This window comes from Mauremys reevesii, linkage group 9, assembly GCF_016161935.1.
Source record: "Mauremys reevesii isolate NIE-2019 linkage group 9, ASM1616193v1, whole genome shotgun sequence".
In the NCBI taxonomy this organism is placed as follows: Eukaryota; Metazoa; Chordata; order Testudines; family Geoemydidae; genus Mauremys; species Mauremys reevesii.
In genome coordinates, this window is record NC_052631.1 from 48,624,131 (window position 1) to 48,641,580 (window position 17,450).

General features: G+C 47.0%; 1 protein-coding gene across 4 annotated transcripts in view; it reads right to left on the bottom strand.

Annotated features, from left to right (window-relative positions):
- The window catches only part of PPP2R3A (protein phosphatase 2 regulatory subunit B''alpha), a 148,608-nt gene that overhangs the window by 95,148 nt on the left and 36,010 nt on the right, over positions 1–17,450 (bottom strand). For all 4 annotated transcript variants that reach the window (XM_039489858.1, XM_039489859.1, XM_039489860.1 and 1 more), the window contains exon 2: positions 4,809–7,392. In XM_039489858.1, coding sequence (XP_039345792.1) covers positions 4,809–6,815 — 2,007 coding nt within the window. In that variant the 5' untranslated portion in view covers positions 6,816–7,392. The remainder of the gene's footprint in view (positions 1–4,808; positions 7,393–17,450) is intronic.

The window sequence follows — 17,450 nt, forward strand, 5'->3', positions numbered from 1 at the left end:
AACCCCCACCTCCGGAAGATTGTGTGGGCGACGTCTGGACGGAGGGACCACTCGTGTGAGAGGAACGACCTGCTGAGCCGGTCGGCCAGCGTGTTCTGCACTCCCGGAAGAAAGGACGCTTGAAGGTGAATGGAGTGGGTCACACAGAAGTCCCACAGAAGCATCGCCTCCCTGCAGAGGGGGGAAGAGCGCGCTCCGCCCTGCTTGTTCACGTAGAACATTGCTGTCGTATTGTCCGTGCATACTGTCACACATCGGCCTTGCAGATGGGGGCAGAAAGTTTGGCAGGCTAGACGGATCGCACGCAGCTCGCGGACATTGATATGCAGGGCGAGCTCCTGGGTCGACCAGAGGCCTTGGGTGTGGAGATCGCCCAGGTGGGCCCCCCAACCGAGTGCCGAGGCGTCCGTGGTGAGCGTGGCGGACGGGCGCGGAGGGTGGAACGGGATCCCGGCACACACGGTCTCCGGGTCGAGCCACCATCGGAGGGACTCGAGAGCCACTCTGGAGACCGTCACCACCATCTCGAGCGGGTCCCGATGTGGCCGGTACACCGACGCCAGCCAGGACTGGAACGGGCGGAGGTGGAGCCGCGCGTACGCGGTCACATACGTGCAAGCCGCCATGTGGCCCAGGAGGCGGAGGCAGGAGCGCACCGTCGTGGTCGGGAAGGTGACTAGGTCCGTGATGAGGGTGACCATCGTTTGATGGCGGGCGCGAGGGAGACAGGCCCGGGCTATGGTGGAGTCGAGGACCGCTCCGATGAACTCCACGCGCTGAGAAGGGATGAAAGTGGACTTCTCGACGTTGATGAGGAGGCCGAGCCGCCGGAAGAGGGACCGGATCTCTGCCACCTGGCCCAGCACTAGTTGTCGAGATTGTCCGCGAACCAGCCAGTCGTCCAGGTACGGATACACGTGGATCTGACGACGGCGGAGGGCTGCGGCGACCACCGCCATGCATTTGGTAAAGACCCTCGGTGCGGTGGAGAGACCGAATGGCAACACCGCAAACTGGTAGTGGGCGTTGCCGAGCACAAATCGGAGGTAACGTCGATGAGGAGGATAGATGGCGACATGGAAGTAAGCGTCCTTCATGTCGAGGGCGGCAAACCAATCTCCCGGATCCAGGGAGGGAATGATGGTCCCCAAGGTGACCATGCGAAACTTGGGCTTGAGCAGGAACTTGTTCAGCTCGCGAAGGTCCAGGATAGGACGTAGCCCGCCTTTCGCTTTGGGGATAAGGAAATAGCGGGAGTAGAATCCCCTGCCCCGCCTGTCTTGAGGCACTGCTTCTATGGCACCCACGCTCAACAGAGTCTGGACCTCTTGCAAGAGGACTTGCTCGTGAGAGGGGTCCCTGAAGAGGGACAGGGAGGGTGGGTGGGAAGGCGGGGGCGAAACAAATTGAAGGCGGTATCCTGACTGGACTGTTTGCAACACCCAGCTGTCCGATGTCAAATGGGACCACGCCGAAAAGAAATGGGAAAGGCGGTTGTAAAATAACGGGGAAGGATCCGGTAGGGAGAGAGATGGGCCGTCCTCGAGCGTCCCATCAAAAAGCGGACTTGGCCCCCTGGGGAGCCTTGGACGAGGCCTGCCCCTGGTTCCGCCGATTGCCCGGCGAGGCGGCGGTTCTGGGCGATCGCCGGCTAGAACACGGCCGATAGCGCTGTTGGTAGCGGGCTGGTTGCGGCCGGAAGGGTCTGCGCTGTGTCGCCGGCGTGTGCATTCCGAGCGTGCGGATGGCGATGCGACCGTCCTTCAGGGTCTGGATCCGAGAATCCGTCTTCTCGGAAAACAGACCCTAGGTGTCGAACGGGAGATCCTGGAGAGCATACTGCACCTCCGGCGGCAGGGTAGAAGATTGCAGCCAGGAGATGCGCCTCATCGTCACGCCCGATGCCAAGGTCCGAGCCCCTGAGTCCGCGGCGTCGAGGGCAGCCGTGATAGAGGATCTGGAGGACCTCTTTCCCTCCTCCAACAAGGCCGAGAACTCCTGACGAGATGTTGATGGCAGGAGCTCCGTGAATTTCGCCAGGGACGTCAGGATGTCAAAGACGTACCTGGCGAGAAGGACCATAATGTTGGCAATCCGCATTTGTAAGCCCCCTGCGGAGTAGACCTTACGGCCGAGCAGGTCCATGCGGCGGGCGTCCTTGGATTTGGGCGCTGGGGCAGGTTGGCCGTGTCTCTCCCGGTCGTTGACGGATTGAACGACCAGGGAGTCCGGAGTAGGGTGGGAATAGAGGTACTCATAGCCAGTCGGGGGGGCTAAGTACTTACGCTCGACCCCGCGTGCTGTAGGCTGAAGAGAAGCGGGGGTTTGCCAGAGCGTAGTTGCATTTTTTTGAATTGTCCGCACAAAGGGCAATGCCACTCGGACGGGAGTGTCCGCGCCGACCACATTGGTGATCGGGTCCTCATCCTCCTGGACCTCCGCCACGGGAAGGCCCATGCCACGCGGCGAAGCAGTTCCTGAAAGGCCCGAAGGTCAATGGGCGGGGGCTCGTTGCGGTGCCGGAGTCGAGGGCCCAGGGCACGCCTTTCGCACGGCCGCAGCCACTCTCGCGGCATCCTCCGTGCGGGCTTTTGCCACTGCTTTCGCGAGCTGCTGACTGTCTGAAGGCGAAAGCGAGCGGCGCCGGGTCTTCTTGGTCGCCGGCTTAGGCACCGGGGCCGCGGTGCCGGAACGGCTCGGTGCCGCAGGTGCACTCTGCACCGACGAAGCCCTCGGTGCCGGCGCGGGCGGTGCCGGGGGTTGGAGGGACGCCTCCATAAGGAGCTGTTTGAGGCGAATGTCTCGCTCCTTACGGGTCCGCGGCTTGAAAGCCGAGCAGATAGCGCACTTGTCCGTGCGGTGTCCTTCGCCCAGGCAACGGAGGCAAGAGCCGTGGGGATCACCAACCGGCATAGGCCTCTGGCACGCTGCGCAGGGCTTAAAGCCCGGTGCCTTGGGCATGAGCCCGCACCGGGGAAGGAAAGGGAGGAACTACCCCCCTTATCCTTACCTAAATCACTAACTAACTAACTATTGAACTAACTATACTAACACTAAACGAACTATGTACAAGGAAAAGTAGCGAGAGCTAGGGTTGTGGAGGACAGAGAGCACTCCACAGTTCCAACTGGCCGTCACGGGCGGTAAGAAGGAACTGAGGAGCGGACGGGCCGGCTGGGGTATATATTTAGCGCCATGGCGGCGCCACTCCAGGGGGCGACAGCCGGCCCGCCGGGGTTGCTAGGGAAAAAAGTTCCGAGATGCCGTGCACGCGCGGCGCGCACACCTAACTGGAATGCATTGGAGCAATCACTCGAAGAAGAAGAGGGATGTCCAGGACACACATTCCTCAGGCTGGAAAAAACAAAAACAAACAAAAAAAAGCCAGAAAATTTTCCTTCAAATGAAAAAAAAAGTTGTTGCTATCTTTAGACATCAGTAAGGAGCAATAAAGATCAAACATGGTTTTGTCTGAAATTCATAATTGAAGAGCAACTAGACTCTGTCCACTGGCCTTGTTTTGTAAATAAATAAGGGTCAGATGAGGGTAAGACCAACATTTATTTCTGAGACTTTGGGTCCTGACTGATTCTTCTCTCTCTTGCAGGAAGGAGTCTTTCTCCCTTGCTAGTGATATCAGACAAGGTTCTGTTTGTAGCCTGCTATTAGAAGAGCTGCCTGAAGAAATACTAAAAAACAGTCAGAGGGTCTGAGGTTTAAAAAAGATTTCAGCACTCACAGCCAGAGCCAGAAGAGCTCCCCTCCCCTGTCAGCACCACAGCAGATAGCTTACATGCTCAATAAATAAATAAATAAATAAAAAGCACAGAGCCTTGGGGGTCAATTTGGGTGCAGAGATCTTCTTTAAAAAAAAAAAAAGCTGTCCATAAGCTCCCACTGGCACTACTGGGCACTGAGCACTGTTGGAAACCTGGCCCTTACTTAGATGCTTAAACAGGAGCCGGGCTCTGGAAAGTCTGGTCCTGCCTGTGTATCCTGAGCACTTGGAAATCTGGCCCTGAGCGGTTTTGAAAATTCAACCCCTAATGTAAATGCAAGGCCACAAAGCTTGTTCAGGCAACCTGAGGCCTCTTCTTCCTCCCCAACAGGTTCCGAGCCATCACTATCTCCTGGGCAGATCCACACTTGGCTTCACAGCATACCTGCAGTGAAACGGGCTGCCAGTGTGTTAGGTTCCCTGCTCCCAAACCCCCACTGCAAAAATGCCAGACTCCACGCTGGCTCCTTGTGCTTGGAAGAGAGAGTAAAAGAAACTGCCTCTCGCCAGCTTCTGCCCCCTTTTCCAGGGGTGGTGGTGGTGGTGCTGGCTCTCCTGCTCCAGGGGAATGGAGAAAAGCAGGGTAAGGCCAGCCTGTGGGCTCTGCATTGAGGCAGGGGGCACATCGGCACTCAGGACTGGTAAGGGAGGCTACTCTGGCTCATCCAGGCCCAGGGCAAGGTTTTGTATGTGCTCATTTCTTGTTTCCATGAGTAATTTGTTCAGCCACTAAGTTTCCTTTCCCCTCCGGGTATAAATGGCCCACTTACAGGACACTGCAAGCAGAACCATCCCCAGAACTACCACCAAGGAGAAAGGCTCTTCCTGCAATGAGGAAGAGATGGTCTCAGATTAAAACTGCAATACTTTTTTTTTTTTAAAGCCACTGTTCAATCCACGTCCACATTGTATTCAGTAAATCAAATATGTCTTTCACATTAGTGCACACATTCATTCAACACTCATATGTTGTTCATAGTTTCCAGTGTCCCTTTCACTCATTATCTAACCATAGGCTTTGATGTCTTACCTTGATCACCTCTGGGGCTTGCTGAATCAATGTGGGGACAGTGTCTTTGGTAATACCACCCATACAACTTCTCTGTACAGCTGGGAAGGACTGTGAGGGAGTGGTCAAGGTTTCCTGAAGAATTTGCATCATTTCCTTCTCTTTGGATAAACTTCCTTTGCCCATGTGGCATTCCACCAGTTCCTGGGCAAAATCCTCAATACTTTCCAGGATACGCAGTAGAAGGGCTTTGTCGTCTTCCTCCATTTTGTGGCCATTGGTTTCCACGGTCTTTGACAAAGGGGAAGTAGAGTTTTTGTCAGGGAATAAACAGACTTTATTTTTGGTTTCAAGAGCAAATGGTAGGACCTTCCCACCCTCTTGGCCAAAGCCCTTCAGAAATCCAGGATCGTTCTCCTTCATGGTGGGCTCCTTCAGCGCGCTCTCCATTTTCTGTGAAAAGTGCTCCAAGTCCAACAGCAGCTTATCTATCTCATCCTGGTTGTTTTTCCTTGACTCTCTTTGTTCTCCTGAAGAGGTGCTAGGCCTGGAATCATTCATAAGAGAATCTGAGACTGGTTCTATAAAGGTGATTTTCTCAGAGGTCTCGGCAACAGCTTCAGCATGAACTCTGGCAGGTGCCTCTTTAAGGACTACAGTAAGATCTGGGCTTCCAGTTTTCTGTTGGCTGCTCTCTAAACTCTCCCAGCTACCTTTATGTTCTGCCCTCTTTCCCTTGCCTAGTGCTATCTCCCCATCTGACTCCTCTTCAATGTATAGCGTTTCTGTGGAAGACACGCAATTGGAAGGGCTTACAGTTAGTAACTGAGGTACAGTACAAGCATTTTTCACAGTTCTTGAGTTGTTCTGCTGGGTGCTGCTGTGCAAGGCATCTGAGGTAAAGCCCCCAATGTTAGTTTGGATAGGTTTTGGGGTGCTAGTTGTGCCAATCTCATGCTGGCCATCTTGCAGTTCTACAGTAAGAGAGGGTCTTGTTATGGTGGATGGCAAATGCACAATATCCTCATACCTAGGAGGTTGCTCATTGCCAAATATTGGGGAAAAGGGAGCCTGCTGCAACCCATGCAAACTAGTAACCAATTCTGCCAATTCCACGTGACTGGGCTGCTTTAGTTCAATGGGGAGCTTTTTCAGGTAGGAAGAAAACCTAGTCATCAAATTCCTATAGATCATCTCAGAGCTGGCCAGGGGGTCATCATCATTTCCCCCACTGATATCACCTGAAGATTTCTTTTTGATGCAGTGCTTGATGATATCTGTACATTTTTTCAGGTCCTCAGAGCATTTGAGCAGAATGTCCAAACACACTTTAATATCTCCACCAGAAGAGCTGTCCAGCTTGTGCTTTTCCAAAATCTGGGTGATAAAGCTCTCTTCAGAGAAGGCCTGGGTGGAGAGGGAAGTAGCAGTATTCACATTTCCCTCTGAGGAATTGCAGCTCTCCTGCCATTTCTCCCCAGCTGAGGGAGTCTGCAGCAAGCCAAAGGGAGGGCAGTTCTCATCATTGTTGAAGTGTCCATAAATCAGATCAAAATCAAACGACCGTCTGCTGAACGATTCTGACCTCACTTTCCTTCCTTTTCTGTAGGTCACATGGCTGGAAGAGTTTTTGAGCCTTTCAAAGGAGAATTCCTTTATTTTACCACTGGCAAGATTTATAGCTTCCCCGGTGATATCTTTTAGACTGCAGGTGGTTTGCACTGAAGATCCCTTTTTGAGCCTTGGATTACTTGGGAAGATCTGCTGATAGTCTTCATTCCCAGCCAAAGTTAGCCCATTTTCAGGAGTCGGAAGTCTCTGGTCTAGATCTGCACCTCTGACATTAGATGCAGGGACTCGAAGTAGCTCTGCACAAATACTGTGGTGGGCCACTATGCATGCAACTCCTTGCTTGAACACCTGACAGGTCCCAGTGCAGTAATGCACAGTGTGCTGAAAGTGACAGTCTATCACAACACTGCTGTAACAGTTCACAGTAGTGACTACAATCTGATAGGTTGCTGCCATATCATGAATTCCCCTTGGTAGCGAGGCTCTGAAATTCACCACAAACTCAGAATGTCCAACCGCTTCTTCAAACCCAGGCTGGGTTTAATGAAAACATTCCTATTTCAGTCTCATCTCACTGATTAAGAAAATAATTTTTAACTACAGGGAAAACTCTGAACTGTAAAGTCTATAATCCTGGCGAGGTCTGGGGCAGTATCTGCAATAAAGTTGCAACTGCCACTGCAGCACATATAAGGTTTGACTTAGGGTGATTTGATTACATAATATTGCTTAAAATTGTACTCCAAGCAGAGATTACTTTGCTGACCACAAAAACAGCATTCATTGCTTCCCTTCTCATAGTCCAGGGCGGTTCAGTAAGAGACATTATAGAACACACACCCCAGCTCCCAGACTAAAGAAACGACAAAACAACTATTTTTTTCCTTATATTTTTTCTCCTTCTTCAGGCCTGGAGTGTTAGAGAGGGATGCTTTGTGCTGAAAAAGGCAGATACTAATCAGCTGCAACATAACAATGAGGAATCCACAGCAAACTGGAATAATCTGTTTCTGCCAAGAGGTAAGAGAGACACCTGCAATAAAAACAAATACAAGAGTCAATATCATTACTGGAGAGAATATGTAACCTTAACTAATACTGTATCAAACATAAAACACTAGTTCTAATTCTCAGTACATGACCTTGTATTGGGCAATGGCACCATGAGAATCAGTGGGCCAAACATGATAATGCAGTTGAAGTGCCTGCCTATATTTAAAATAAGGCTGCCCATGCATTTCCATTCTAAGGACTCTTTCTCAGCTCCTTGTAACATTCCCAAATTTATTTCTTTAGGGCTGCTTAAGGGGATTTTTTTTCTTCAATTGAGCAAAAATGTTTTGACCATTTCTGAGAATGAGGATGGGGGTTGAGGGGTGTGTGTGTGTGAGGAAGACCAACACTGCATGCTGCCCAGATTGCACACTGTGATCACATAATTAAAGTCAAATGTAATGAAGACCAGCAGGAGACTGCAATAACATGGCTGCCTGAGCTCTGAGGCAAAGTAATCTGCCTCCATTGACCCCTAAACATACTAAATTCCCCTCTACCCCCAAAATCAGAGCTGCAGAGAATGGATTAAAAAAAAAAAAAAAAAAGGACCCTTACTAAGAAGAGTGTTTGTGGTTCACAATCTGGAGAGCCCTCTCTGGCTCTAAGTAAACACACAACAGCCAAAATAGGCAGAAATACCACAGCTAGAAAAAACCAAATGGCCACCAAAGCAGATATTTTAGCGTTGATCTCTGAGTTTAAACTCATGACACCTGATCTGATGACCCAGCTTCTAGAAGTAAAAAAGGAAGTTACTGACTTGGAAGAGTGTGTCTCTGTGCTAGAGACTGGCATCAGAGACACATGTGAGAGAGTGACAGAGTTGCAGAGCCACCTGGCAATGATGGACTAGAGCAGGGGTGGGCAAACTACAGCACGTGGGCTGGATCTGGACTGTGAGCCATTTTAAGCCAGCTTGCGAGCTCCTGCTGGGGTGCAGGGTCAGGGGCTGCACCACGCAGCTCAGCCCCACTCCAGCTGGGATGCAGGGTCAGGGGCCACACCACACGGCTTGGCCCCGCTCCGGCCGGGGCGCAGGGTTGGGGGCCACACCACACGGCTCCCGGAAGCCACAGCATGAGCCACGGCATGGCCCCGCTCCAGCTTCTAAGCGCTCCAATGGAGCTGCAGGGGTGGTGCCTGTGGACGGGGCAGCGTGTAGAGCTAACTGGCCACACCTCCACACAGGAGCCGGAGAAGGGACATGCCACTGCTTCCGGGAGCCGCTTGAGGTAAGCGCCACTCAGAACCAGCACCCCCAAGCCTCTCCCCACACCCTAACCCTCTGCCCCAGCCCTGATCCCCCTTCCCACTCTCCAAACCCCTTGATCCCAACCCAGAGCACCCTCCTGCACCCCAAACATCTCATCCCCAGGCCCACCCCAGGGCCTGCACCCCCAGCCGGAACCTTAACCCCTTCCCCAACCCCTGCCCCAGACTTGATCCCCCTCCCGCCCTCTGAATCCCTCAGTCCCAGCCCAGAGCACCCTCCTACACCCCAAACTCCTCATCCCCACCCCACCCCAGAACCTGCACTCCAACCAGAGCCCTCACTCCGTCCAGCACCCCAACCCCAATTGTGTGAACATTCATGGCCCACCATACAATTTCTATTCCCAGATGTGGCCCTCGGGCCAAAAAGTTTGCCCACCCCTGGACTAGAGAGTGAGAGATGAAGTTTAAATTGGATGATATAGAAAATAGAGCAAGACAGAACAATCTCAGAATTAAGGGGCTGCCTAAATGTACTGAAGAAGGAAAAACTTTAGTTGTGGAGTTGTTAAATCTGAGCTCTCTGAGAAAGGTAAATGTGGAGAGAGCACACAGGGCGCTGTTCCTCTGCCTGGGCATTGTGATGGACCCAGAGATCTCATTCTGAAGTTCCATTATTATCGGCAGAAAAATATCACTATGAAAAAAGCCAGAGACCATTCAGAGCTCATACTCAAAGGCCACAAGCTGCAATTTTTCCATGAACTCTCTGCCTTAACCTTAAAAAAGAGGAGAGAGTTGGGGGAAATTACAGCAGCCCTCAGAGGAGGATTGCCATTTAAACTCTAATTCAGCTTCCAAAATGAGTATTATGTAGTAAGAGACTTAAACTGAGGAAAAAATATGCTCCTGTCAGAAATCCAAACCTCAGCCATACCAGAGGATATTACTCGAGAGGTAGTAACCAAGAATAAGCTTCTGAAAAAGTCTTAGCAGACAGTGAAGGAAAAGAAAAAACAAATGACACTAGAGACTGCACTAGCAATGGCAGAATTGAAGCGGAAAAAGAGAACCCTGATACCTGAGGAGTAACCTAAAGATTAACCAGAGGGGACTTCTTGCGGGTCACCAAGAATTAACAGCTGAACAGTAACTATCTTAATGTTATAAAGAATGGGGAGAACCCATTAGGGATTGTGTGTAAATCCTCCCCATATAACTCAAGTGATCAGAGGGTAATCTGTCCCCAAGGATGAGGGTTAAGATCCCATAGGTAGGCAATGTACCATCTCTGGATTGCAAGAGAAGCAGTCAAAGTATTCACAGGAAGAGTATGGGGGGGCTGGGATTCAGCATATCGTATTAGTCATTTGGGGACCAAAGGCTCTTAAGGAAACTAAGCAGTCATGTGCTAATACAGAAGGTCCTCTCATGGATCAGTAACTGGTTAAAAGATAGGAAACAAAGGGTAGGAATAAATGGTCAATTTGCCCAATGGAGAGAAGTAAACGGAATCCCCAAAGACTCCGTTCTGGGACATGTGCTGTTCAACATGTTCATTAATGATCAGGAAAAGGAAGTCAACAGCGAAGTGGCAAAGTATGCAGATAATGCAAAATTACTCAAGATAGTCAAGTTCAAAGGTGACTGTGAAGAGTTACAGGGGGAACACAAGAAACTACATGACTGGGTAACAAAATGGCAGATGAAATTCAACACTGAGGAGTGCAAAGTGAGGCACATTGGAAAAAATAGTCCCAACTACACATATCTAATGATGGGTTCTAAATTAACTGTTACCACACAAGAACAAGCTTGGAGTCACTGAGGATAATTCTCTGAAAACTTCAACTCAATGCACAGCAGAGGTCAAAAAGGCTAACAGAATGTTACATAAGAATGGCCATGCTGAGACAGACCAATAGCCCATCATCCTGTCTTCCAACATTGGCCAGTGCCAGCTTTTTCAGAAGAAATTAACAAAACAGGGCAATTAATGAGCGATCCATCCCCCTGTTGTCCAGGCCCAGCTTCATGCAGGCTGACTGCGTTATGTGAAATAGTACTTCCTCATGTTCATTTAAAACCTGCTGCCTATTAATTTCATTGGGTGACCCCTGGTTCTTATAAAATGTGAAAGGGTAAAAACACTTTCCTATTCACTTTCTCCACACCATTTATGATTTTATAATCTCTATCATATCCCTCCTTAATCATCTCTTTTCTAAATTGAACAGTCCCACTCTTTTTACTCTCTCCTCATATGAAGCTGTCTCATACTCAAAATCATTTCTGTTGCCTTTCTCTTTACCTTTTCCAATTCTAATGTATCTTTTCAGTGCTGGTGTGACCAGAACTGTACGCAGTATTCAAGGTCTGGGTGTACCATGAATTTATATAGTAGCATTATGATATTTTCTATCTCATTAGCTATCCCTTTCCTATTAGTTCCCTAACATTGTTTGTTTTTTGACTGGTGCTGCACATTGAGTAGATGTTTTCAGAGAACTATCCACAATGACTCCAAGATCTCTTTCTTGGGTGGAAACAGCTAAATTGTTTTTATGTATAGTTGGGATTATTTTTTCCAAACTGCATTACTTTACACTTATCAACACTGAATTTCATCTGCCATTTTGCTCCTCAGGCATCCAGTTTTGTGAGATTCTTTCATAACTCTTCACAGTCAGCTTTGGCTATAACTATCTTCAGTAAATGTGTATCATCAGCAAACTTTGCCACCTCAACTGTTTACCGCCTTTTTCAAATCATTTATGAATATGTTAAACAGTATGTGATGTCCTGGGTCTTGAACCCAGGCCTGACAGTTTCCAAAATTGCTGGCCTCTACCCAATGGCTCCTGAAACTGGGTGGGCTAAGAAGCTACTAGGCCTATAAGCCCCAGCCCAGGCACCACTCATGGGTGCTCTCACTGGAGGATCACCCAACTCCACCCATTGGTCCAACTACACTATTTAAGCTAGGAGGAGGAATAGGAAGTTTGTCTGAGCAACAAGGTGGTTTCCTGTTATGGCTGCACCCTGCTTGTGCCTGCCTTCTACACCTGACCCTGTTCCTGCTCCTGCCTTCCCCTCACCTTCATTCCTGTTCCCACCGTGTTTGATCCTTGTCTCTGCTTCTGCCCTTACGCCTCACCTCCAATCTTCAGTCACTAATCCTGGCTCCAACCCCAGGTTCTGACCCTGACTCCAGCTTAACCCTTGTCTCCGGTGTTTAGCATCTGACCTCAGCTCTGATCCTCAGCTTCAGTCCTGGTTCTGACTCTGGCTTGACCCCTGGCTCTGGTAATTGGCAGTTGACTCTGATGTTGGTCCTTGGCTTCATTTCCCAACCTGTAGGCCTGCTCTGCCCACTAGAACTGACCACCTACATCCCAGTCCCTACCACAGCATGGGACCCATTACAGATCCTTGGGGGACTCCGCTATTTACCATTCTCTACTGTGAGAACTGACCATTTATTCCAAACCTTTGCTTCCTATTTTTATGTAGTTACTGATCCATGAGAGGACCCTCTTTCTTATCCCATGATTGCTTACTTTGCTAAGAGCCTTTGATGAGAGACCTTATCAAAGGCTTTCTGAAAGTCAAAGGATATTATATCAACTGGTTCACCCTTATCCATGTTTGTTGACCACCTCAAAGAATTGTAATAGACTGGTGAGGCAAGATTTCCCTTTATTGTAGTTTCAATCAGTTTGCTTGGTACTGAAGTTAGGCCTACTGGCCTGTAATTGCCAGGATCACATTTGGAGCCTTTTTTAAAAACTGGGGTTACATTAGCTAATCACCAGTCATCTGGTACAGAGGCTGATTTACGCGATAGGTTACATACCACCGTTGGTAAATTCTGCAATTTTATATTTGAGTTCCTTCAGAAATCTTGGGTTAATACCATCTTGTCCTGGTGACTTATTACTGTTTAATTTATCAGTTTGTTCCAAAACTTCCGCTACTGGCACTTCAGTCTGGGACAGTTCCTCAGATCTGTCACCGAAAAAGAATGGTTTGCATGTGAGGAAACTCCCTCACATCCTCTGCAGTAAAGACTAATGCAAAGAATTCATTTAGTTTCTGTGAAATACCCTTGTCTTCCCTGAGTGGTCCTTTAGCACCTTGATCATCCAGCATCCCCACTGACTGTTTGGAAGGCTTCCTCCTTTTCATGCACTTTTTAAAAAAATTGCTGTTAGCAAAATATACAAAAGCTAATTGCTCTTCAATTTCTTTTTTGACCTGCCTAATTATACTTTTACACTTGCCTTGTCAGAGTTTATGCTCCTTTCTATTTTCTCCTGCAGGATTTGACTTCCAATTTTTAAAGGATGCTTTTTTGCCTCTAACCTCCTCTTTTATTCTGATGTTTAGCCATGGTGGCACTTTTTTGGTGTTCTTAATGTTTGTTTGTTTTTTAATTTGTGGTATACATTTAGTTTGAGCCTCTATTATCATGTTTTTTAAATAGTTTCCATGCAGCTTGCAGACTTTTCACTCTTGTGACTGTTCTTTTTAAATTTCCATTTAACTAGCTTCCTCATTTTTGTCTAGTTCCCCTTTTTGAAGTTAAATGCTACTGGGGTGGGTTTCTTTGAACATCCTTGAGGAGGGAAAGGGCCAATTTAATTACATTATGATTGCTATTACCAAGTGGTTCAGCTGTATTCACCATTTGTAACACATCCAGTGCTCCACTTAGGACTAAATCAAGAATTGCCTCTCCCCTTGTGGGTTCCAGGACTGGCTGCTCCAAGAAGCTGTCATTAATGGTGTCTAGAAATTTCACCTCTGCATCCTGTCCTGAGATGACCCAGCTGTGACGTTATGAGTCTGATCTAATATCTCATTGAAGGATGACAGAGCCAGAAAGAGTTAATTACTTCACAGACTGACCTGACCCATGGCTGAACTTTAGAAACTGGTTAGGAAGCTATGTAAATGAATAGAGCTTTGAAATGCAAGTCTGCATTGTTAGAGGTAGAAGGGTAGGTGTTTGCTCAGATCTTGTGATGTAAGCAAATAAGTCTTGTCTATTGCTATAGCTTTGATTCAAAGATCAAAAAAGGAATATTAACATTTAGGAAGATACTTGAGTGAAATAGTATTATTGTCTATGTGTCTCTTTGAAGGTTGTGGTAACCCTGTGCTAATTGCCAGGATGTTTGGGAGAAGGAGAATTAAGCCTATTGTTTTCTCAGGCCAAAAGGCTGCTGGAAACTATAAGAACCCTGGGACACGATCCTACTTCATCTCAGATCTGCTTTGGGTTTCAAGAAGGGGAAACTTTAAGCCATGAGAATTGAGATCCCCAGTCACTGCCTGGAGTCACCCTGAATATGGACATTGGACTATAACCTATGAACTATTTCTAAAAGGACTTTTGGCAACTACAAGCTCATCTCTACTATGTATCTAAACCTCAAGAATTAAATTCAAGTCTGTATGTATATTGATCTTTTAACCAACTCTCTCTCTCTTTTCTTTTTTAAATAAATTTTAGCTTAGTTAAAAAGAATTGGCTAACAGATCTTATCCAAAATACACACTAAATTATAATTGGACCTGGGTATGTGGCTGATCCTTTAGGATTGGAAGAACCTTTTCTTTTATATGATGACATAAGATTTTCAGTAATCATCATATCAGAGGTGTGTGTCTGGACGGAGGCTTGAGGCTGGGCACTTTAAAGGAACTGCGGTGTTTGAACTTCTAAGTAACCAGTGAGGTACTGTAGAAGCTTTTCTGTGCTGACTTAGATTTACCAAGTATTGGAATAACCACCAGCTTCTGGGGTTTGTCTGCCCCATTTTGTTTGCAGTTCACCCTAATTGAGTGACCTCAGCTGGCTCCCACAGGCAGCACCGTCACACCAGTCAATAAGGCGATAGTTGAAACCCCCATTATTACTGGGTTTTCTGTTTTTTTGTAACCTCTCTACTCTCCCTGAGCATTTCACAGTTACTGTCACCATCCTAGTCAGGTAGAGGCAGTATACGCCTGCTGCTGTACTCTTATTACTGAAACATGGAATTTCTATCCATAGAGATTCTATAGCAGTCTGATTCATTTAAGATTTTTACTACATTTTACTACTATGCTTTCTTTCTCATACAGTGCCACTCCCCCACCAGTGCAATCTACTCTGTCATTCCTATATATTTTGTATCTTGGTATTACCGTGTCCCATTGATTATCATTCCACCAAGTTTCTCTGATGCCTATTATATCAATACCCTCATTTAATATCAAGCACTCAAGTTCATCCATCATAACATTTAGACTTCTAGCATTTGTATACAAACACTTATAATAAATTGTCAGTATTTGGTTGTCTGCCTCCATGTGATGTAATTGAATGGGATGCTTTTTCATTTGACAGTTTCTCTTCAGTTTGTACTTGATCAACTTCTGCCCTCTCCTCTTTACTGGGATATAGGGAATCCTCTTTAATAAATCCTTCCATAAGGGATGTCTCTATCTTAACTGGGGTGCTTCTCTGCACCTGTTAGCTTTCCCCCAGCCCTTAGTTTAAAAATTCCTCTATGACCTTTTTAATTTTACATGCCAGCAATCTGGATCTGTTTTGGTTTAGGTGGAGCCCATCTTTCCTGTACAGGCTCCTCCATTTCCAAAAGATTCTGATAAACCTAAATCCCTCCTCCCAATATCATCATCTCATCCATGTGTCAAGATCTGATGTCCCATCTGTCTAACAGGGACCTGTGCGTGTAACTGGAAGCATTCAGAGAATGCTACCATGAAGGTCCTGGACTTTATTGTCTTACCTAGCAGCCTAAATTTGGCCTTCAGAACCTCTCTCCTATATTTCCCTATGTCATTGATACGTAGGTGTACCATGGCCACTGGCTCCTCCCCAGCACTGCACATAAGTCTGTCTAGATGTCTTGAGAGATCTGCAACCTTTGCACCTAGCAGGCAAGTCACCATGCAGTTCTCCTGATCATCACAAACCCAGCTATCTATATTTCTAATAACCAAATCCCCCACCTGTCTCTTCCTAAAAACTGGGGTCCCCTTCCCTGGAAGGGTCTCTCAGTGCAAGAGGATACCATGCCATCATCAGAACAGAGGGTCCCAACTATGCAATCATTTCCCTCCACTCCAGATTCATGTTCTCCATAACCCAAGACTTTCATCCTCTTCAAAAGCACAGAGGCTGTCAGACTGGGGGTGGGTCCCTCAAAGTCTCCTCTATATATCTTTGTATGTATTCCTTAGCTCCTCCAGTTCAGCCACTCTGGTATCAAGAGCCTATACTCGGTCTCTGATGGCCATGTGTTGCTTACACCGAATTCTCATGTATGCCAACTGCCCACAAGGCAAGTAAACATACATGCTGCATTCAGCACAATAAAATTAAAATGTTAGGAGCTGTTAGGAAAGGGACAGACAATAAGAAAGAAAATATAATGCCACTATATAAATCTATGGTGCGCACACAAACATTTAATACTGTGTTCAGTTCTGGTCACCGCACCTCAAAAAGGATATAGTGAAACTGGAAGAGGTTTAGAGAAGGTCAACAAAGATGATGAAAGGTATGGAATGGCTTCCATATGATGAGAGACTAAAAAGATTAGGGCTGTTCATCTTAGAAAAGGGATGACTAAGGAGGAATAATAATAAAAGTCTTTACAACTATGAACGGTGTGGAAAAAGTGACTAGAGAAGTGTTATTTACCCTTTCCCACAATACAAAAACCAAGGGTCACCCAATGAAATAATAGGTTTCAGAGTAGCAGCCGTGTTAGTCTGTATCCGCAAAAAAAACAGGAGTACTTGTGGCACCTGTAGCTCACGAAAGCTCATGCTTAAATAAATTTGTTAGTCTTTAAGGTGCCACAAGTACTCCTGTTTTTTTCCCAATGAAATAAGTATGTAACATATTTAATACAAACAAGCAGGGCTTTGGAGCTGTGCTCCAGCTCCAGGCAAAAACCTGCAGCTCCACTGCTCCAAAGCTGCTCCATGCTCCAGCTCTCGGCTCCGCTCCAACGCCCTGCAAACAAAACAAACTACTTTTTCACAAAAAGTGCAGTCAACCTGTGGGACTCATTGCCATGGGATGTTGTTGTGGCCAAAAGTATAACTGGGTTCAGAAAAGAACTAGATAAATTCACAAAGGATAGGTCCATCAGCAGCTATCAGCCAAGATGGTCAGGGATGCGATTAAACCTCTGACTGCCAGAAGCCAGGAGGGGAAGACAGGGATGGATCACTCCAATTGCCCTGTTCTGTATACTTCCTGGAAGCGCTGGTTCTGCCCACTGTTGGAGACAGGTTATTGGGTTAGATGGACCATTGCTCTGACCCAGTATGGCAATTCTTATACTGTTATAACTGGTTTATATGCTATGTTGGTGTTTTTGTTTTTTTATTTAAACTAAGGGGAATGCAGGAGAGGGGAGGGAACTGGTTAGGTAGGGGAGGAATTATTACAAGAAATACGTAGGGAAGTTCACAAACAGAAACCAAGCCATATTCAGGCACACAATTGTGAATCTAACACAATTAGAAAGAAGAGACACATTGGCCACATAGGAGTTCATGCCATCAAACAGCTAAAGAATCACAATAATTTCAAGTTTTTCAATAAGCTAAATAGTTATTCTGAATGGCTTTTCCTTTTAAAGTAATATATTTGAACATCAAAGGACTAAATAATGTCATCACAAGGAACAAAGCTGTGACAGAACTTTAAAACCCTCACTCAGATTATTTATTTCAAGAAACTCATTTTCAGGAGGGGCAAATTATGGACATGAAAGGTAACTGGTTTCAGCA